Here is a 21063-nt window from a genome sequence, read left to right as displayed (position 1 = left end):
ACCCACTACAGTGTTCTTGCATGGACAGTTCCATGAACAGAGGAGACTAGTGGGCTATACAATCCATGGGGTTGGAAAGAGTCAGACAGGACTGAGCAACTAACACTTTCACTTTCTATTCCCAAAGATCCTCCTCTTAATTTTTCTTGAAATAGGATATCTCTCTTATTTCAGCGTAGTTTGAATCATGCTGGTGATTTGATAGCCCAGCTTTGGCACCCAAATTCTTATGATAAATTACATTGTTCATTCACTTAAACAAACAAAAACATCAAAAAACTCCATCTTTGGTCTTAGCAAGTGCCTTTGTGTGTGTGTGTGTGTGTGTGTGTGTGTGTGTACTCAGTCATGTCCAACTCTTTGCAACCACATGGACTGTAATCCACCAGGCTTCTCTGTCTATGGAATTTTCCAGGCACGAATGCTGGAGTGGGTTGCATTCCCTTCTCCAGGGGGTCGTCCCGATCCAGGGATCAAACCCCTGTCTCCTGCATTGGCAGGCCAATTCTTTACCACTAAGCCACCTGGGAAGCCATAAACCAGTTTTAATAAAATTCAAAAGAAATGACCCCAAAAGTTTTCTCATTATCACTTTGTGTGGTCCATAGTCATCTAGATTATGCATATATCTACCTTGACTCTATCACGTCCTTCCTTTGTATGCTTCCCGTTGGGGACGTGTTCCTTCTATTTGAAAAATATCTTTTAGTATCCTTTTCACTGAAGGTCTGCAGTGACAAATTCTCTTTGTTTCTGTCAGAAAACATAATTAGTCTTCATTTTTGAGCCATATATATTTTTATATATCAAATCCTAGGTTTTAACAGTTAATTTTCCTTCTGTGTTTTAAATGTGTGGCTCCATTGTCTTCTGAATTTTATTTCTACTGAAAGTCAACTGCAAGTCTTAGTATGGCTTCTTTCCATTCAAATGTCATTTTTCTTTTTTTAGCAGTTTGTTGATGATAGATGTGAGTTCCTGTTAGGCTTACCCTGAGGCAAATTCTGTACTAGTGCTGGCAGTAGAGTAGTAAACAAGACAGCAAAGTCCCTCCACAATCTTGCCTAGGAACAGAGACCACCATATGTTATATTCCCTCCACGTGTTATTACTCCTAGAAGCAGTGTTTCAGTTGAGACTAAAAGAATCAGCAGGAGTAAGAATGATATGGACGAGGGGATGAGGGAAAGCCAAGGGCCATGGCCTCTTGAGGGAAGTCCGGAGCAGAGAAGTGAGGGAGATCAGTAGGCAGGAGTCAGATTATGCAGGGCTTGTGGAATTATGATTTTATCTTGAGGCAAGTAGGAGCCAGTAAGGAATTTTAAGGAGAATGATATGGTCAAATTTCAATATTTGGAAACGGAGCATGGGCTGGAGGGGTGTAAGTAGAAGTAGGGGGATGTGTTAAGAGGATACTTTGGATGCCTGGATGACAGATGATGATTTCTTTAACTAGAGTAGTGGTGCCAGTGGAGTTGGAAGATAAATGGACACTTCCAGGTACATTAGGGTGAGGAAATCCGATTAAACTGGCAACAGAAAAATAGCCCTAGCTCAAACAAAGAGGCCCTGGAGAAGAAAGAAGACAGATGTTGATAAAATACCACTTTATTTTGCTTCTTAACCTACCCGGTGTCTCCCTTACCCTAACCCTGTCGCCTTTTTATAAGCAGATAACATTTAGGCGAGGGGCGGGGCAGGCGCCGGCAAAAACCCGGGAACTTGTATTTAAACTGGGGCGGACGTCAGCGGAGAGCAGATGAAAGAACACAAGGCACTTCCGCTTACTCCGGAAGTGAAAGCTCCTAAGTTCCTCCGCAGGCGGAGAGCCAGGGTGGAAGGATGGCCGGGCGGACTGCGCGGCTGGTATTGCTGGCAGGAGCAGCCGCGCTAGCAAGCGGCTCCCAGGGCGACCGCGAGCCAGTGTACCGCGACTGCGTGCTCCGGTGCGAAGAGAGGAACTGCTCGGGGGGTGCACTGAAGCACTTCCGCTCCCGCCAGCCAATCTACATGAGTTTAGCAGGTAAGCCACACCCCGCGGTAGGCCCCGCCCAATGATCTTGGCCCCGCCCCCTAATACCACTCTGTAATGATGTACCTTAGTTCCTCCCTCGGGTCCATTATGGGTGTGAGTGAGTGGAGCCCCAGAGTGATGATAGCCTGTCAGCCAGGAGCTTCGTTTACTTTTTATTTATTCAGTCAAATGGGCATTTACTACCGCCTGGGTACAAAGTACTGGAATGACACTGAAATCAGACCAGGGTCCTGCCACTGGGGGCTCATAATGCAATGAGATGGTATTTCGAGCCCCCAAGGATTCTTAGATTAAGTAGCATGTAGGGGAGGAAGGAATCGTTTCTGACTTTGAAGAGCTAGGGGCACTGATTAGCTTGGACATTCCTGAAAGGAAGGTCTTCCCGATAGATGCATTAAATTTAGGCCTGTGGCCATAGTGGGCACTTACAGTGTGACAGGTGTCAAAATAGTTATTTTTCACAACAACCCTTAGAGGTTGATTCTCTTAACCTGATTTTTACAAATGAGGAGACTCAGAGAGGTTAGGTGTCCTGTTCAAAGTCACACAGCCAGTAACTAGTAGAGTTTTCAGTTCTGGCCTGTTTGACTACCAGTTTGTTCTCTTCACTGTCTTTTGTTTACCACACAGAAAGAACAGAGAGTGGAGGCCCTGGGTAGATATGGACACATCCTGCAGCTTGGTTTACTCAGGGAGCAGGGTGCCTGAAAAGGAGTCATGGGAAATAAAGTTTAAAAGGCAGGGTGGGGCCTCCAAAGTCAGAGTGAAGAACCTGAGCTTCATTTTCATAGGCGGGGGTTAAGATGACAAGGATTTCTTCCTGGGGAGTGAGAGAAAATCCTGTATTCAGGAAGAGCAAACGTGAACCCAGATGTCCACAGATGGGTCCATCAGATGCGGAAATCTCCGTCTTGGGTGAAAGGAGAAGAGACATCTCTATTTGCTCACTGTACACTCTAACACACACACACACACACACGCACGCACCTTTCCCTCGTGTGTATGTTGCACCATTACTCATCCATCCAAGCAGAAAGTTAGGATTTTCAGATTTCTTCTGGTTTTCTCCAACCTGCAGGCCCTCTTGGCTTGTGTTTGGGTTGGAGCCCCTTTGGGGCTATCTCTGTGCCTCCCTGTGCTGGGGAGTCCACCAGGCCATATTTATCTGTTTCAGGTTGGACCTGTCGGGACGACTGTAAGTATGAGTGTATGTGGGTCACCGTTGGCCTCTACCTCCAGGAAGGTCAAAAAGTGCCTCAGTTCCATGGCAAGGTGAGCTGGAAGGTCAGGTTAAGTATATGGTGGGAGTAAGATGCCTCTAGTTGGATCGCGCTGTTGAAGCAAGCCAAAGTGTGGGGTGATGAGTGTGTGTTTCCTGTCCTCAAAACATGCTGGTTTTCGTATCATCAGATGGGAACAATGTGTCTTGCCTCTGGATTTGAGGTAACAAGATCTGGGAGGTTTTGGGGTCTCCTCAGGGAGTGGTGCTGGGCTGCTTAGAGTGGTTGAGATGCCCACCTTGCTACAAGGACAAATTCCCAGAGTGTCCCCTTGGTATGCTCTCTGTTGCTTCTTCAGTAGGGGTCTGGATTTAAAATAAAAATACCCCCTCAGATTGCCCAGTGAGGCACAGAGGCTCAGCTTGCTGATACCCTTTGATCCAATAAGATCTTATTCTAGGCTGTTGCGGCTGGTAAGAATTATTCTCCCCAGCTTGTCACAGAGTAAGGTGAGGCTCAGAGGGCTGTGGTCAGTGGTAGAAGATGGATTAGTTCTTGTGTCTTCTAGATGACAGGTCTGTGCTGCTTCCACCAACCATACTGAGCCATCAGCACTGGCCTGCCTTGTCTTCCCAGTGCTGTGAATGCTGGCCAGGATAGAGGGATGACTCTCAGCCAGGGAGCGCAGGGGAGCTCGTTGACCTGAAGAGGGACTGCATCTGAGGCTTTGGCCAAGGTCCAGAGCTGAGGAGCTGGCTGGGGACCTGGGGATGCAGCAGGTCAAGCAGAGGTGGGTGGGGCCAGCTGGGCATCGCCTGCCCCTCAGGCCCCCTCCATGTGCTCCTTTTTCAGTGGCCCTTCTCCCGGTTCCTGTGCTTCCAAGAGCCAGCTTCTGCTGTGGCCTCTTTCCTCAATGGCCTAGCCAGCCTGGTGATGCTCTGTCGCTACCGCACCTCTGTACCAGCCTCCTCCCCTATGTACCCCACCTGCGTGGCCTTCGCTTGGGTAGGTAACCTGGTAGGATTCCTGTTCTACACCCTCATCTGAGAACGAGGAAGCCTTAGATCCCCATTCTCACCCACCTAGCTTCCCCTCAATTTTCCAGGGTTAAACCTGCAGCTGTGGGGTGGTCCAGCCTGGGGAGAGCAGGGAAGGTGCTGAATCAGGCCTTTGCCTTCTAGAAGATCCTGGGTCCAGCTGTCTGAGAGGGAGGGAGAGAGGAAAGAGACCTTGATCTCGTCCCGAAGCAGGAAGCTGCTCAAACACCAGTAGGACAGTTTACAGACACAGAAGGGAGACGGGTGGTAGGAGCATGCTGGGACCACAGGTCTTTCCCAGGACCCCTGTGGAGGCTTCAAAGCCCTGTCAACCCCAGCCGAGCCCTAGAGGCAGTGGCAGCGACAGTACTCTGTCTAGAGCTTAGACCATCCCTAGAGAAGCTGAAGTGTGTTCCATCTGAGTATCCAGAGAGGTCTCTGAGCTTCACAGAGTGGCTGGTCAGAAGAGCCAGCATCTGGGGCCTGGAGCTGTGTGAGCAACAGGGACTGTGGTACAGATACAAACCACAAGCACCTTGGGGAGGGCATGAGAGGTTGCAATGGATGTCTCTGGATCAGAACTACCATGGTAAACCTTAGGGAAACAGCCCCCACTCACTCACCTTGCTTCCATCAAGCAGCCATTTGTTCAGGTGTTGAGTGCCTACTATGTGCGAGAGATCCAAAAGCATATAAAAACACATGGGTGCCCACCCTCTGGTGCCAGTCACATAAGTACACAACTGAATGTAAAAGGTCAGCTATGAACCAGTGCAGTGAAGGCTAGATCAGTGCTGTGGGGGGTGTGGTGGGGTCTAGACCCGCACGGGGCAATCCAAGAAGGCTTCCGTGAGGAAGGGGTATTGAGGTCAAACCAGAATGATGGGTGAATGTGCACTGGCAGGACAGAGTGTAGGTTATATGAGGACATGAACGCCAGGAAGCCAACCAGGCAGGAAGCTGGGAGGGGGTGTGCAGCAGGTGAGTGGGTGGGCAGCAGGTGGAGCCTGGAGATGGATAGAGGTGGAGAGCCTGCAGGCATAGTAACACTTTAGATCTTGACTCTCAAAACCTCATAGTAACACTTTAGATCTTGACTCCCAAAACCTCATAGTAACACTTTAGATCTTGACTCCCAAAACCTCAGGAAGCAATGAGGGTTTCAGAGAAGGGGCTTCGTGAATACATTTGCCATTCTGGCCTCTGTGTAGAGGCTAGGTTGGAGGAGGCAGGAGTGGATGCAGAGCCTATTTGGTAATTTTCGTGTAGGGCACAGTAGCTAGGCTGGAGAGGTGGCACAGGTCTGGGGAAGGAGGGGCATTAAAGAGAAGTGTGTTTGAGCTGTGTTTTGGAGGTAACATTAAAAATTTTTAATGCGTTTCTTTAACAAACCCATGCACAGCTCTTACTCTGTGCCAGGTATCATTCTAAGCATTTTATAAATATTAACTTTGTTAATCCCATAAAAAGCTTATGAGGTAGGTAGTAGTATTGTCCTCAGTTTACATCAAGGAAACCAAGGACTGGAAAGTTTAAGTTACCTGCCCCAGGAGCCAGGGTTTGGCCTGGCATCTGGCTCCAGAGTTTACACTCTTACCCCATCTTGGCTGTGAGGCGACCTAAGATGAGAAGTGAGAAATCAAGGACAAGCCCTGTGCTTCTGCTTAGAAGACAGTGATAGAAACTGTGAGTGTGGATGTCATCACCAGCGGGGAGCTTGGTGAGAAGAGAAGGGATCTGGGATAGAGGCCCGGGAAACCCCAAAACTTAACGGCTGAATAGGGGAGGAGGAGCCAGCAATGCAGACAGAAAGAGTGGCCAGAGGGGCAGGTGGAAAACCACAGGGCCATCGTGTGGTCGGGGGAGCCCTGGGACAAGGATAAGAAGGAGTCGGCCATTCTCCTGAATTCTACTTCAGTCAAATAGGATGAGACTGAAGGTCTCTGCGGACCTTGGGGAAGCTGATCGTGTCAAGAGCCGGAAGTCTAGGCCAAACCTTGGACTTCAGAGATGGGGACTGGAAGGAGGGCCAGAAGGAGGCTGTGGAACCTCTGGGAAATGGTGCTCCTCCCTAATACTTTCCATTCAATAATATTCATAATCTTTATCAGTTATAGAACTCAGATCACAGGATGGGCATGGTCCTAAGTTCTATACGTACATTTTCTTGTTTAATCCTCATGATATCACTGCAAGCCCTGTGGAAGGCTCAGAGCAGGGAAACATACCCAAAGTTATCAGCTCACAAGGTGGTGACTAGTGGAGGCAGCGTGGCCCCCAGGGCTGTCTGACTCCAGGGCCTGAGCACCTAGCCCCCTCTGGGTTGTCTCCACGTGTGCTGCTGCCTGTTTGTGGGTATCTGCTGTGGGTAGAGACGGGTTCATGCTTGTGGTGGCTGAAGCCCCCATCCCAAGGAGCTAAGCTGAGTGCGAGGTGCAGGTGTGGCCAGTCTGGGAGGCAGGATAGAGGCTGAGGCAAAGAGGGCTCAGGGAGCGAGCCTGGCGAGCTATGAGGTAGAGACCACATCGTCTGGGTGGAGGAGTCTCTCAGGGAAGCACGGGAAGGAGGGGAGCCTGCATCTCCTTCTACGGGATCCGTAGGCCTCGTCAGGCTTAGACATGTGCCCAGAGGGGAGAGGACGTTGGATTCCCACCTCCTGAGCTGGGGGCCCAGCAAGAGCGAAGGTGCAGAAGCTGGTCAGTGTGGGGCCTGGACCAGCATCCTTGGGAAGGTCAGCCTGACTGCTGTGACTGGCTGAAGGGCAGACGAGGGAGTTAAGAGGGAGCAGAGAGGGCTCTGAGTGCCGGACTGAGGGGCCAGAATTGTGTAGACTGGGGCCTGGCATCATTCCAGCCTGTCACTGGTGGGACAGAGCCACCACTCCCTGTTTTTGCCCTCATGCAGAGAAGTGAATTTGGTCCTGGCTAGACGCTGACTCCTTGGAAGGAAAGTTATGACCAACCTAGATAGTATATTCAAAAGCAGAGACCTTACTTTGTCAACAAAGGTCCGTCTAGTCAAGGCTATGGTTTTTCTAGTGGTCATGTATGGATGTGAGAGTTGGACTATAAAGAAAGCTGAGCACCGAAGAATTGACGCTTTTGAACTGTGGTGTTGGAGAAGACTCTTGAGAGTCCCTTGGACTTCAAGGAGATCCAACCAGTCCATCCTAAAGGAGATCAGCCTGGGGTGTTCATTGGAAGGAATGATGTTGAAGCTGAAACTCCAATACCTGATGCAAAGAGCTGACTCATTTGAAAAGACCCTGATGCTGGGAAAGATTGAGGGCAGGAGGAGAAGGGGACGACAGAGGATGAGATGGTTGGATGGCATCACCGACTCAATGGACGTGGGTTTGAGTGGACTCCAGAAGTTGGTGATGGACAGGGAGGCCTGGCATGCCACACTTCATGGGGTCGCAAAGAGTCAGACACGACTGAGCGGCTGAACTGAACTGAATGCAAGCAGGAAAGGTGGGGAAACTGAGGAGAGTTCTCTTGTCCCCTTTCCCTTGGCATTCTTCCAGGGACACTGATGCCTGCCCTTACTGCCCCTCGTCCCTGCCCCTTTTATCACAGGACAGTCCTGCCTGAACTATCTGAACCGAACTCAGAGCCTCCTGGGGTAGACACGCTGGTCTGAGGGCACCTCAGAGAGTTCCTGCCTTCATCTTCATAACACGTGCCAGAGGCTGGTGGTCGCTTCACAGCTCTCACTTTGATCCCGCCTGATTCTGGGGTCTTTCGTCTCACTGGCATCTGCCACTCAGCTTCCGTCTTGGCGAGGATCATACCTCCCAGGTGTGTCCTGCCGTCCACCATGACAGGGCCCTTAGGGACACAGCCAGTGATGCCAGGTTGGGAGAGGACAGATACCTGCGGCCTGTGTCTTAGGACACCCTGAGGACATGGGGCCCCCTCTTTGTGCCACCAGGAGGCCCTCGAGGGACAGAGCCTCAGTGCCCACACTCTCTGATGATCCAGTGTGGCTTTTACACTCGATCTTGTGTATTTGCAAGACGGAAAAATCCCAAGCTGTGTGGAGGTTGTGACTGTGGATTTTGTTGTAGGCTGGGTTTTCTGGAGCTACTGGGGCTCCTGATTTTTAGTGAGTTGGGGTGGGGAGGCCCCCCCACCTGCTCCAGGTGAGGTCTTGGGGAGGGGAAGGGGCCTCTGCAGCTTTTTCTCCAGCACTTAGCAGTGCTGACGAAGCTTTGGCATAAGAAGTCAACCCCTGCCTTGACATTTAGACCTGAACTTGGGCTGGGCAGCGGCCAGGCTTTGGAGGAGCCCACCACAGACCTTTGGCTTCATGGAACTGGAGGCCCCTGCTCTCTGCCAAAGCTATGAGGCTAAACTGGTTCTCTGTCCCTTCATCCAACAAGGAAAGGTCCTTTGGGTAGAGTGAGGATGGAGTGCCAGGAAAGGCCAGACTGTCTCTTCAGGATGGTTTATAGTGGTGGGGACTAACTGTACCCGACCTGTGCTGAGGAAACTGGGAAAAGATACAGCAGAATGGTGGCTAGACTTCCGGAAGGACGTCCCTACGGTCAGACAAGCGCCAGTGGAACAGGCAATGGCAGGAAATCAAGGAATCCTTTTTGATGGTGGAAAAAGTCCCCCTCCTCCCGTCTCCATCCACTTCTTGCCCACTTCTCTCTCAGGAGTGAACTGGGGCTGGCTTGCCCTGCCTGAGGCCTCTGGGAGAGGGGGGCAGGATGGCAGCAGGCATCATATTTAACATTCTGCCTCCCCCACTTCTGAGACAGCGAGCTATTTAAAGACCCACTTGTCCCCACCGCGGCGGTGTCAATGACAGCCCCGAGCACTGGGGCTTAGCACTGGGGTCGAATTCTTGACAGATCTGGCTCACTTGGCATCCAACCAGTTTCACGGCTGTGATATTTTTGTCTCAATTTTCTTATTTTCCAACAGACTGAAACAGCCTCCTGCTCTCCTCCACTCAGACCGCCGTGTCCCCCTCCAGTTCCACCCTCCTTGGCACCCTGCCCCTGGCCTCCCCCTTCCTTCAGTGTTCATGCAAAGTTCTTGGCGCCCGTGGCCCTCCTGGCCTGTCTGATTGGCCAGTTACCACCCCCCACCCCCGGCTCCCCATTCTACTCAGGCTTGGCCGAGGGGCCTGGGAGCAGTCATACACTTGGGCCCTCCTGTCCTTCACATCCTTCTGTTCCTAAACTTGAGCCTTAATGACAAACTCTGAGTGAAGAGAAGTAACCTCTTTTCGGTGCATCCTGGTTGGGTCGCTCAGGAGCAGGAAGGAAGGGGCTCAGTGGGGGCTCTTCCTACAGCTGTGGCATCTGTGTTCTGGGACCAAGAGACCCTGGGGCTCCGTGGTTTTCCCTGGAACATTGTGACCTTTGAGGAAGGGCAGTGGTGGGGGTCAGTTCCTGGACATGAAGAAGGAAACAGATATTTCTGGGCTACCTACTGTGTGCCAGGCCCAGGAATAGCCACCACTTACTGAGTGGTTTCGTTGTGCCTGGTATCTTGCAGACATCGTCCTGAGGACCCTCTTGTGCAGCGGGTGCTGTTCTGAACCCTGTTTTGTATGTGAGGCAACTAAGGCTCAGAGAAGCTATTATTTGCTCAAGATCACACAGCTGTTTAGGGGTTGAGACAGAACTTGAACCCAGAGTCCATCTCATGATGGAGGCTCCAGACATCCTCCCCCCAGCCTGGAACTGTGGCTGGGCCAAGGCAGATTTGGAGAGACCACCCTTTCTCAGACTAGACTTCCCTGGCCTCCAAGGAGAGTGGGAGACGGACTTGGGCTCTTTGGCCCTGGTTCTGTAAAGGGGTGTGAGGATCCTACGCTGGTCAGCAAGGTAGGGAGAAGTAAGTGCTAATGTTGAACCCTGTCCTGAGCACTGTGCTGTACACTGTACTTGTTTTGTTGGTTAAATCCTTATCAATACTATGATTATTCCCATTTTACAGATGAGAAAACTGAGGCCCAACAAGGCTAACTAACTTGCCCAAGAACACACAGGAAATGCAGAGGCAGGATTTGAACCCTGGCAGTCTGGCCCTAGGGCCTGCACTCTTAATGACACTATCTCCCAAGTCTGAGGAGGGGGTCAGAAGAGGAGCCCCCCATAATGAGACACTCCCCAGGGGAAAGGGGACTTTTCAGGGTGCAGAGTCCAGGCTTCAGGTGGGTCTCTGTAAGTGGAAGGCACCCCGGGGAGGCAGTTGGACGGGGGACCAAACAACCCCAGTCCCTGTCCCATAGAGCGAAGCCCTAGCCCTGTGCATTCCCCCACAAGCCTCCAGCTGCCACTTCGTCTGCCTGTAACCTCCCCATTCCTGCCATGGGTGACAAGGAGACCTGGCTGGCTGCCATTGCCTGCTGCCTTCCCCTCTGCCTCCCTGTCACATTGGCTTTCAGGGCCAGTTCCCTGCCCAAGGATGTCCCTGTGCCTGGCCTGCCCAGGAGACCTGGCCCACGTGATTACCTGGGTCCCGTCTCCAGCACTGAGCCTGCTTCTCTCCCTACTCTGACCCGAGCATCACAGACTTCACAGAAGCAGAGTCTGAGGAAGGTCTTCGTCCTGTTCCATTTTCCAGCCTACAGACCAGCGCCCATTACCGTCTCTGGGGAAGGGGGTCCAGTCTCCAGGGATGGGACAGGATGGCTGTCCTCCAAAGACCTGGATTAAGCACCTGACATCAGGGCTGGCAAGGGGACAAAGGATCACTTTGGGCACCCCCTGATTTGTCCCAGGGGGGAGCTTGGGCCCAGAAGGGCAGGGCCTGTGCCCAGGTCATGAGGAGCAGAAGCAGCAAGAGTCAGCCCTGAACCCAGGCCAGACGGCCTCACCAGGCTCCCTGAGCCTCCAGAGACTTCCAGGCTTGAGCAGCTTTGCAGCAGAGCTTAGGCCTCCACCCCATTGCTCTCCCCAATTCCTCACAAGCCCCCTCGAGCCTGTGTTAGGGAACTCATCCTACCACCTGACCTTCCTGCTGCATACCAGGGGGAGAGTGGTTTTTTACCCTGCTCCCTCTGCCCCTGCCTGGTCAGTTTTCCTGGTACACTGGACCAAGTGAGCAGCTCCTGGCCTTCACCCATCTCTGGCAGGCCTGTACCACCCTAGTGCACCCCTCCCCACCCCCAGGGCCTTCCAGGCCAGACCTTGGCCGCTTCTTCCTTGACTGGTTTCCCGGCCCTCCCACCCAGCCCACCCTTCTTTCAGTAAGTTGGGTTTCAGCAGTCCCTGAAAAAAAATGCCACCACCGACTCCCACGAGAGTGAGGGCTTATTTGCAAGATGATTTGTACTCTCTCCTTGCAGTTAATTTCCAGGAGAAAAGCCTCCAGCAGTCCCTTGGGCCCTTGCCCACCACAGCCCCTCCAGCCCTGCTCCTTTGCTCCTCCCAGATCCAAGCAGCAGCCACTGGCCTGGCGGGTTGGGCCGGCCCAGCCAGGGGAAGGCTGGGCTTCCTCCTCAGAGACTTGGCCCCAGTGGGATCTGCTTGATCTCCCTCCCTTGCTTGCTTGCTCCAGACACACCCCAAGCTGGCTCAAGCCCCTCCACCCTACCCACTTCATTCCCACCCCCAGAGGCTGAGGTCACTGGCTCCCCTGGCCCGGGTGGTGCTGTCATCACCTGCTAGTTGGGGGAGGAGGTGAGGTTCCCCGGGGGCTGTTGTCTTAGCCATTGAGTAACCAGGGAACTTGACTGCCGGAACTGGTTCCCAGGCCAGGCGGGAACCTGTGGAGGCTGCAGCGTCGCAGCCTTGGGGGGGTTCAGGGGTGGGAAGCTTGAGTGTGAGGGACCCAGACTGGGTTGGGTGGAGGGGCATGGGTTTGTTCAGGACCCAGGGAAGCATGTTTCTCAGCTCCCCTTCCCCAAAGTGAGATGGAGGTGGACCCTCTGGAGGGGCTTCCCCGCCTCTGGGCGCCAGGCTCACCAGCCGCCTCTCTCCTCAGGTCTCCCTCAATGCTTGGTTCTGGTCCACAGTCTTCCACACCAGGGACACCGACCTCACAGAGGTGAGCGCCCTCCCACTCCATCTTCTGCTGGGAACAGTCCCGGAGGACAGGGACAGCGGTGGGGCAGCCCTGGCTCTTACTTCTCCTGCTGACTGGGTTCACAGGACACTTGCTTTGTGCAGAGCCTTTTCAGCCTGTTAGTGCACTTGAGCCTCACTTGACCCTTGTGAGGCAGGTGTGATTACTGGCTCTTCTTAACTGGTGCGGCAGCTGAGCATTTGACAGGTGAGATCACTTGTCTAGGATCCCTCAGCCAGTGAAGGGGGGCAATCCAGACTCGAGCCCTCAGCTGTTGAACCCAGACTGCACTCTGAAGTCTGCGCATGCTCTTCCATTCTGGAGTCTTGGCCGGCACACCTCTAAACCCTTGCTGCTGAGTACATTTTTTTGTTAAATTGTATAATGTGAATACAAGGGTCAGTCTATTGAACTCAGACATAGAACAGCGATAGAGCAAAGGAACATGAGACATCCCCACTGGCCATAGGCCTGGGACTCCCACATTAGACTCTGGCTCTTGCCACCCCCATCCCTGTTGGGTCTTCTCCGGGCCCTACCTTCTGTGAAGCCTTGTCCACGGCCTACTCCCCTCACACTGGTCCCTCATCCAGCTCTCCTTGCCCTCAGAAAATGGACTACTTCTGTGCCTCCACTGTCATCCTGCACTCAATCTATCTGTGCTGTGTCAGGTGAGCCCGTCTTGGCTGCTATGGGGGCAAAATCGGGTCCTGGGGGCGGAAAGTGGTCACCAATCTCCCTGCCTGGGGTTGCTGTTCCAGGGCTTTCATCACGCATGCACATAGCATCCAGACGGATCTGGAGGGGACTCTTTGATGGGATGGGGGGCCCTGGCTCTTTCCAAGGAGCTCTATAGCACACGGTCACAGGCTGCCCCTCTGGGACTGTAAGCCTGCCCTGCTGGCCTGGCTCCCCTGCATGGTTGCTGGGGTGAGGGGGGTACTTCAGGGCATGCTGCCGTGGGGACCAGTCACTCTCAGTCTGAGCAGCTCTGGGTGGCGGGGCAGGACCGTGGGGCTGCAGCACCCGGCCATGGCCAGTGCCTTCCGGGCCCTCCTGCTGCTCTTGCTGACGGCGCATGTCTCCTACCTGAGTCTCATCCACTTCGACTACGGCTACAACATGGCCGCCAACGTGGCGATCGGTGAGGCGGGACGGGCTCTGGGAGGACGGGGCCGTCTGCGGAACTGCCGGCTCGGGGTGGAGGTGGGCGTTCGTGCTGTCCCCAGAGAAGGAGGTTCTAGAGAGACCCTTAGGGTGAAGGAAGAGGAAAGAATTTGGGGGTAGGAGAGAGGGGCGGTTGGGGGGAGGCTCCTGAGGGTGGCTCTGGGGTCACAGAGGGGAGACTTGGGGAGGAGAGAAGGAGTCCAGGGAGTGAGCCTCTTCCCACCCCCGCCCGCGCCCAGGCCTGCTGAACGCGGCATGGTGGCTGGCCTGGTGCCTGTGGAACCAGCGGCTGCCGCATGTGCACAAGTGCGTGGCAGTGGTCCTGCTGCTGCAGGGGCTGTCCCTGCTCGAGCTGCTGGACTTCCCGCCTCTCTTCTGGGTCCTGGATGCGCATGCCATCTGGCACATCAGCACCATCCCCGTTCACGTCCTCTTCTTCAGGTGGGTGCCTCTCCCTGCCCAGCACTCACCTCTGTGCCGGCTTCTCAGAAGCCTCTGTGCACCTGCCACCCACCCACCTGGCCAGCTTGCCTGCACCACCCGCCCCCGCCCCCAGGGGACGCTCTCAGAGCTGTGCCTTGCCTCAGTGGGCTCCCCTCTCCGCCCACAGCTTTCTGGAAGATGACAGTCTCTACCTGCTGAAGGAGTCAGAGGCCAAGGTCAAGCTGGACTGAAGGCACTGGAAGCAGATCTGCCCTCTTGAGAATCCTGTCTGTCCCTGCTGGCTCCCCTTCTCCCCCGAAGTCCTTGAGATGATTTGTTTTCCTTTCAGCATCTTGAACTTGGACATGAAGGGTGTGGGCCCAGAATCATGTAACCTGCCCACCCTTGCTCACCCCCACATGACCCCCACAGGTCTTGGCAGACCTGGCCTCGTAACATCGGGGGCTAGAAAATGGGCAGCCTCTTTGGTCCCTGGAGCTGAACTGGACTGGAACTGTGTTCTTAGCTCCACTGAGAGAAGGCTGTCTCTCCCTTCCTGTCAGCCTCCTCCTCACATCCCCTCACTGCCGGGATGATTCCCAGAACCCTCTGTCTAGCTGGGAGACCAGGTAGCACAGCCTTTGGGGATACAGTGAGGTCCCTTCTGTTACCCCTGTGCCCTCCTCGGGGCACCGCTAGGTGGCACTAGATGCTTGCTCTTGGGCTGCCCATTTCCCAGCAGATCTTCTCATGGGATCTAGAGGAAGTAAGCTGTTGGGATTGGGGAGCAGTCTCACTAAGACTTACTCCAGTCAGACCCCCGGGAGGCCTCACCGCACTCCCTCTTTGGAGCCAGGACCCCAGAGAGCGTAGGACAGGAATCCCTCTGGCCCCTGAGCTGCTGTTCTGGTTGGGAGCCCACACATGAGTGTGTGAGGGAGACCAAGTGTGTAGGTTGATGGGGTGGTGGGTGCAGATCTGGGGTGTGTGGGATGCCGGGTGGGGTGGTGAGCATTGGCCTTGTTGCAGTGCTGATGTGTGTGAGTGGTTTTGAAGTGTGTTGTTGGGGGACAGGCAGGTTAGTGTGGGTTAGGGGAATGTGCAGAGACTGAACGTGAGTGCAAGGGAGTGTGAGTTGGGAGGGGATCAAATCATGTGGACAACCACTGACTGAACACCAGCTCTGTATACAGCCCAGGCCAGGCAGAGAGCCAGGATGTCCTCAAGATCTGGCAGGGGTAAGAGTGTCCAGGTTGCATGTGTGTTTACGTGTTCCTTTCTTTTGCACTCCCCTCTCTACAAACCTCATAGAGCTCCCACACAACTCAAGATCACCCCCAGAATCAGCCCCTTGGGAGGCAGAGGGAGGAAGGAAAATGGGGATCCTCCTTGCCTAGACATGGTTTGCCATCCCCTACCCCAGTGCTCTGCCTGCTAAGCCCCTTTGCCGCTTCCTGACCCAGGGCGGGGGGATAAGGAGCAATCTGGGGGAAGAGGGGAGAAGACCTTGGCTGGGTCTAGTCTCTGGTCTTCCCAGAAGCAGGCAGGGGCAGTGCTGTGCCTACGCTGTGGTAAAGGTGACCCCTGCCAGTTGCCAGCAGCCATAGCACATTCCTGCTCCACACGGATAGAACACGTGGAGCTCCAGAAACTTTCCATCCCACGGCCGTCTCTGATTGGAGCAGGGAGTCTGCTCCTCTTCCCCTCCCTAGGGGTAAGGGCGCTGAGCTAGGACTCCAACCTCAGGGACTTGGGTGGCCCATGTTAACTTCTTTTGATACTAAGAACTATTTTAAGGTGAGGAGGGTGGCAAGGGACATTCTTAATAAACCAATTCTCAGCCTCACCTACTGTTTTCGATCTCATTTGTGTGAGTAGGATGGACTGGAGGGAAGAAGACAGAGCTGGCTGGAGGCAGCAGAGGGGCAGAGGGGTCTCTAGCTAGGAACGTGGGAGTGGGGATGGCAGGAACTAGATTCAGGGCAACAGCAGATATGGATGGAGCTCCTGTCCCACTTATCGTGGGGGCTGGAGGGAGTTGGTGCCTGTTTTTCTCCCCTGCCATCTCTGGGTCTTTGTGACTGGATGGTAGCTCCACTGGCCACAAGTTCCACTTACATCTCCTTCCCCTTCTGGGTTCCACTACGCTCCACTTCTATTTATTGGTTCTTAACCTTTCTGAGCTTCCCCTGCAAGTAGGGTACTGCTGAGCGTGGGGATGGAAGGGACCTAGCAGGTGCGGGGCACATAGCAGATGCTGAAGGAGCTCCCTGTGACCCTGGCCTTCCTTAGTTTGGGAAGAATGAGTGTACAGAAACTGACCTTTCTGGAAGCTTCTGGGGGGAAAAGGCCAGGGCCGATGCCTCCCATACCCCCACAACACAAGTCAGAACCCTTCCCCGGAGAGCCACAGACGGCACTTACACCAACTGACGGACTTATTTCTTTATTAGAGGCCACCTCAGACAACAGGGAGTCTAGGCGGGTGAGGGCCATTGGCCCTGCGTGCACGGGGGCCTCACACCCCCACCTTCTTCTGGGCCCAGGTGAAGAAGATGCCCTTGACATCGTCTACACCTGTCTGAAGGTGGGCAGGCATGGTGTAGGTGCGCAGATCCCGCACCTCATAGCTGCTCCGCACCAGGGCCTCCCTCACCTCCTCCTCGCGCACGGGCACCACCGCCAGCCTGGCCTCCCCAGCCAGGTACCATGACTCCTCCAGGGCTCCGATGAGGAGGAGGTGCCCCCCAGGCCTCAGCAGTGTGGTGATGTGGTCCAGGGCCCGCTGGAAGCTGGCCAGGTCTGGACTCACAGCCTCCAGGCAGAAGGCAGAGACCAGGGCGTCGGCAGGCAGGGGTGCCAGGCCTCCAGCACCCAGGGGCTGGGGCCGGTGCACATCGATGGGCAGGATCCTCTTCACCCTGGCTCGCAGCTGGCACTCCTTCTCCTGCCAGGATTCCCTGTTTGGGGGCAGAAGGCAGGGTCAGGACCAGGGTTCTGGCCCCCCACACTCAGTTCTCTGTTGGATCCCACCAGCCACTTCCGGGAAACCCCCTACCCAACCCTCAACCCCCCAGCCCTTACCCCTTGCCCTCGATGAGGCAGACATGCTGGCTGTATACGCTCCAGTCGAAAGCCCCAGGCTCTTCTCGCAGCCAGAGCCTCAGCTCCTGGCGGTTCACCTCCAGGAAATCTGTCATGGTGATGTCCTCAAAGTGGGCACAGGCGCTGAGCAGCTGGTATATAGTGGGTCCTGAACCGATGTCAATGAGGGTGCGGCCAGACACCTCACCTGGATGGGCAGAGGAAGTGGGCCCTGGTGCTAGGCCTGCAGCCCCCAGACTCAGTCACTGCCTCCCTTTCCTGCTTCTTCCCTGCTTCTCTCTGTTCCTTCTCCTGGTGTTGAGTGAGTCTCTATCTGGAAAAACCATTAGCTCTGGAGTTAGACGGACCAGGAGCTGAGTCCTGGCTCCAGCATCGGCTGACTTACCTTGGGAAATGAACTTAACCTTTCTGAGACTCAGGTTCCACAACCATTAACTATGCCTACCAGTGAGGATTAAGTTGGGGGAAACTCAGGTGCCTGGCAGCCCCTCTCCTCTGCCTGTTCCCAGCGTTCTGCCTTCCCCACCTCTCCTCTCAGTTCTGAGTGTTCTCCACTCGGAACCCCTCTCCTCATCTCTCTCCTCTCACGTGAGGGTTCCTGCTCCTCTTCCTCTTCTATTTCACCTCTTAATTTGACCTTGGGCTCTCGCGTGCTGCCCCTCTCGTTCCCTGATGAGTTTTTGTCACGTTTCCCCCCGCGCTCACCGGTGGCGAAGGTCTGAGCCAAGCAGCGCAGCTTCCAAGGCCCGACGCCGTCGGGGCAGCTCAGGTCCCCCCTCGGGGGCGCGTAGTTGTTGCGGAGGTAGGCGCGGGGCTCAAAGCGCTGGTAGGCCGAGGAGACCGCCGCCAGGCCCGGGTCTGAGTCGGGCACTGCGCCCGCCGCCTGACTCCGGTCTGTCCCGCTCATGCTGCTGCCGCGGCCACCCTTGCGCCCGCTCGCCTTTATCTGCGGCGCGACCCCCGCCCGCCAGCCCTGGCCCCTCCGGTGCGGGGGCGGCGGCTGAGCGATGAGCTGCCTGGGGCCACGCGCTGCGTCTTCCCTATGCCATCCATCTCCTTTAATGTCCCAACAGCAGACACACGGGGGTGGTATGGGGGGGAGCATCCGTCCCCGCCCCTGCTCTACCATTGCTCCCGGCTGCCCTCCACTCTTTGCCTCATCTGCCCTCCAAGACCAGCTCCTGCGCCCTGCCCCTCAGCTTCCTACCCCCGGACTCCATAGACCCCCGCAGCCACCAGTCCCAGCACCTCCACGTCGCCCCTCTCCAGTCCCGCATTCACCCCTTTTGCCTGGCATCCCTTCCCTTCTCTTTTGCCAGAGTTCAAGTTAGCCCTCTCCACAGTTCCCAGCTCCCAGCGCTCTCCACCAAGGGCCCAGTCCCCCGCCAGGCTCCCTATCTCCAGGTCACCCTGTCCAACATCCACCCCATTTCTTAGTAAGGCCCCCCCAGCTCCCCTCCTCCAGGCCTCTCTTCAGTCCCAGCGTTCTCTAGCATTCCCATCCCACAGCCCCACCCCCCCGCCCCGCTCCCCACCCTGACTCCAGAAAGGACAGTCCGTTCTGGCCTCCCCCACGGTCTCGGTAGCCCTGGAGCTGCACAGCAGAACTCCAACCCCGCCCGTCAGATGGCAGTGACGATAGGCGAGGCGAGTGGGGCTAATGCGTGCCGCGGAGGGAACAGCCCGGCCTCCCCTGCAGGCCCTGCGGGCTTCCAGCCGCGTATCTCGCGGAAGGCTCAGGATGTTCCCGTCACGTCTAGGGCGAGGGGCCCAGGTGAGGACGGAAGGGCGCAGGGTGCATTCTCCAGGCTGCCAGGGCTCCCAGGGGACACGAGCCCAGCCTCGGACACCAAGGGATTAGGTGTGTCGACTGGTCTGGAGTCTGACCCCTCTCATCTCACAGCCCACACTCCAAGCCAATCTGGGGGAGCAGAACCAGGCCAGGCCTGCTTGGCCCTCCAGGGCCTGCTTGGCACTCCAGGTACCAGACTGTCAAGATGCCAGGTTCTCCCCTCCTATCCCCCCAAATAGGAAGTAGATTCTGCGGAGGCCATCTCCATGGTCTTCCTGGAGTGGGACCCACCTCTGACCAAGTCTAGTGCCTCTCCACCCTGGGTAGGCTACCAGTCCCTGCCAAGATGGAGCCCAGGCCTCCTCCATGCCACCCGCCCCCCACACCTTGTCCAAGAGAAAGTGTCTTCTAGTTAGGCCAGGCAGCCAGGTTGGGGCATGAGTTACTGCAACAGCTGCAGAGGTCACAGACAGGAACCTGACCCCCTACACACACCCTACCCCCAACAACCCACCTTGGGCTCCCAGGCCAGGGAGGGTGGAACACCTGACCCCAACCAAGGATTGATTCTGTCTGGATTCAGAATCAAGAGAGAGGTCAGCCCTGGGGTCACTGACCCCATCCACACCCTGGCACAGCTGACAGTCCTGGTGCCAGCCCCCTCCTTATTCTCCATGAGATCATTTCAACAAACCCTGGATGCCAACTGGCCTCATGGGCACTGCACAGTGCCAGAGGACTAGAGGCAGAGGCCAGGGCTCACGGCAGTCAGGGGGACTAGGCAGATAGCCACCCTGTTTACAGCTCTGTCCCTACAGCCCCTCCCCTCAAGCGTGGGGTGACCCACCAATTCTGCCATATTTAGCTGAAATGCAGGGCCTGTTCCCAGAAGTGAGCATTGGTGGGGACACCAACGGGCGGGCCCCTCAACCACAAGGAAAGAGACGAAACTCTGGCACGTGATTGAGCGTTTATTGCAGCACTAACAGAGGGTGCTGGGGGCTCCACCCTGCCTCTGCCCTCTTCACGTCCCCCTCCCTCCAGTCTCCTTCCCAGAGCACTCCAGATCCTCTTACAGTTTTTCTTCACCCTTCTCTGAAGCTGAAATCTGGACTGGGGTCACTCCTCTCAGGGGCCTCTTGCCCTCATCAGCTTCTTCTGCCCTTCCTCCTGGGACTGGGGGTACTTGGCTGTGCTGGCCCCCAGCTCTTCACCTTTTGTGCCCATTGTCCGCTCCCCTCCCTCTGGGAACTCAGGAGATCCAGGCATCCTGGCCTCTGGCTCCCTCCTCCCCTAGCCCCCAACTCTGGGCAAACTACGAAGCATCCGTGACCAGCAGCTCCCCTCCATGGTCCTAGCCAGGAAGGGCCCAGCCCAGGGCAGGCACAGTGGAGCCCGAGTCACGGTCCCTCTCAGCCTCTCTGTGCTTCCTGAGACATGGAGCGAGACAGGGAGCGACGAAGGGTGCCGGGCTTGCTGACAGGCACCACGGGAGGCAGCTGCTTGGTGATCTCGGCCACATCCTGGCGGTCCACGCACTGGCCTCCCAGGGCTGTTTCCAGTGCCAGCAGCTCCTGCAGCTGGATGGGGGTCTCCTCGCGCTCCTCCTTGGTGCCCACCTTGGCGGGGGTGAAGATGGGCAGAGGCAGCACCCGCTGGTAGGGCAGCTGGTACTCCTGCAGCCCACGGCCGAGGATGCCCATCCGCATCACCAGCCAGGGGGAACGCTGCACCAGCGCCTGGCACTGCCCCTGCCGGTGATAGGTCTCATGCCGCTGGGTATCCTCCTCATGAAGGGAGCAACTGGGAAGGAGAAGCGAAGGGATGCTGAACCCGAGAGCTGCTGCCCGCCACTCACCAGAGGGGCAGCAGAGCTCCCTGGGGCTGCTGGAGGGGCAACTCCACTTTCCCCAGCAGGCACTCTCCTGGCCCCCACCCCCAAAACCTCTCCCAGGCTTTGTGCTCTGGTCTCATGAGTCTCAGGAAAGGTGCTCTGAGAGGATGGGGGACCCCTGACTGGCCAGCACTCACCCCTCCTCAGGCCTTGTGGACAGCGTCAGATCCTTCCACTCAGCCCAGAAGGCCTCTCGCCGCTCACAGTTCTCCTCTGACACCAGGCAGCTCAGCTCTGAAGTGGCCATGATGACTGCTCACTCCCTCTGGGCTCTCTTCCTCCCAGGCCCTTTAAATAGCCCCCTCCTCCCCCTCTTTCAGGGGCTATTTTCAGCCCCTCTGGCGTCAGATGCTATAAGCA

General features: G+C 55.8%; 3 protein-coding genes across 5 annotated transcripts; 1 reads left to right on the top strand and 2 right to left on the bottom strand.

Moving 5' to 3' along the window:
• The first annotated feature begins 1794 nt into the window (after positions 1-1794).
• Positions 1795-15758, top strand: PGAP3 (post-GPI attachment to proteins phospholipase 3). Of its 3 annotated transcripts, NM_001105363.1 has the most exons (8): positions 1829-2023; positions 3210-3307; positions 4108-4260; positions 12242-12304; positions 12932-12993; positions 13330-13466; positions 13729-13930; positions 14100-15758. In NM_001105363.1, exons 1-8 carry the CDS (start codon positions 1843-1845, stop codon positions 14161-14163), a joined length of 960 nt encoding a protein of 319 aa, NP_001098833.1. In that variant the 5' UTR covers positions 1829-1842; the 3' UTR covers positions 14164-15758. The 3 variants fall into 3 exon arrangements, 2 of the variants coding, with proteins under 2 accessions (XP_005220776.1, NP_001098833.1); XM_005220719.5 differs by lacking the exon at positions 4108-4260 and having other exon boundaries at positions 1795-2023; XR_009491524.1 differs by lacking the exons at positions 12932-12993; positions 13330-13466; positions 13729-13930; positions 14100-15758 and adding an exon at positions 7871-8092 and having other exon boundaries at positions 1795-2023; positions 12242-12305.
• A 584-nt stretch (positions 15759-16342) lies between these two features.
• PNMT (phenylethanolamine N-methyltransferase) lies at positions 16343-18029 on the bottom strand. The gene is made up of 3 exons (NM_177505.3): positions 17723-18029; positions 16997-17204; positions 16343-16872 (listed from the first exon to the last, which is right to left on the bottom strand). Exons 1-3 carry the CDS (start codon positions 17922-17924, stop codon positions 16431-16433), a joined length of 852 nt encoding a protein of 283 aa, NP_803471.2. The 5' UTR covers positions 17925-18029; the 3' UTR covers positions 16343-16430.
• Positions 18030-20221: 2192 nt separating this feature from the next.
• Positions 20222-20950, bottom strand: TCAP (titin-cap). The gene is made up of 2 exons (NM_001014915.2): positions 20841-20950; positions 20222-20612 (listed from the first exon to the last, which is right to left on the bottom strand). Exons 1-2 carry the CDS (start codon positions 20948-20950, stop codon positions 20222-20224), a joined length of 501 nt encoding a protein of 166 aa, NP_001014915.1.
• Positions 20951-21063: the final 113 nt, after the last annotated feature.

This window comes from Bos taurus, chromosome 19 (genome assembly GCF_002263795.3).
Source record: "Bos taurus isolate L1 Dominette 01449 registration number 42190680 breed Hereford chromosome 19, ARS-UCD2.0, whole genome shotgun sequence".
Lineage (NCBI taxonomy): Eukaryota > Metazoa > Chordata > Mammalia > Artiodactyla > Bovidae > Bos > Bos taurus.
This window is presented reverse-complemented; position numbering and strand designations above follow the sequence as displayed.

Coding starts and splice junctions, on each gene's coding strand:
- PNMT (NM_177505.3), bottom strand. CDS start 17,924: ATGAGCGGGACAGACCGGAGTCAGGCGGCGGGCGCAGTGCCCGACTCA. Junction 17,205..17,722: donor GGCTCAGACCTTCGCCACCG/GTGAGCGCGGGG, acceptor CTGCCCATCCAG/GTGAGGTGTCTGGCCGCACC. Junction 16,873..16,996: donor TGCCTCATCGAGGGCAAGGG/GTAAGGGCTGGG, acceptor GCCCCCAAACAG/GGAATCCTGGCAGGAGAAGG.
- PGAP3 (NM_001105363.1), top strand. CDS start 1,843: ATGGCCGGGCGGACTGCGCGGCTGGTATTGCTGGCAGGAGCAGCCGCG. Junction 2,024..3,209: donor AATCTACATGAGTTTAGCAG/GTAAGCCACACC, acceptor TATCTGTTTCAG/GTTGGACCTGTCGGGACGAC. Junction 13,931..14,099: donor GTTCACGTCCTCTTCTTCAG/GTGGGTGCCTCT, acceptor CTCCGCCCACAG/CTTTCTGGAAGATGACAGTC.
- TCAP (NM_001014915.2), bottom strand. CDS start 20,950: ATGGCCACTTCAGAGCTGAGCTGCCTGGTGTCAGAGGAGAACTGTGAG. Junction 20,613..20,840: donor TCCACAAGGCCTGAGGAGGG/GTGAGTGCTGGC, acceptor TCTCCTTCCCAG/TTGCTCCCTTCATGAGGAGG.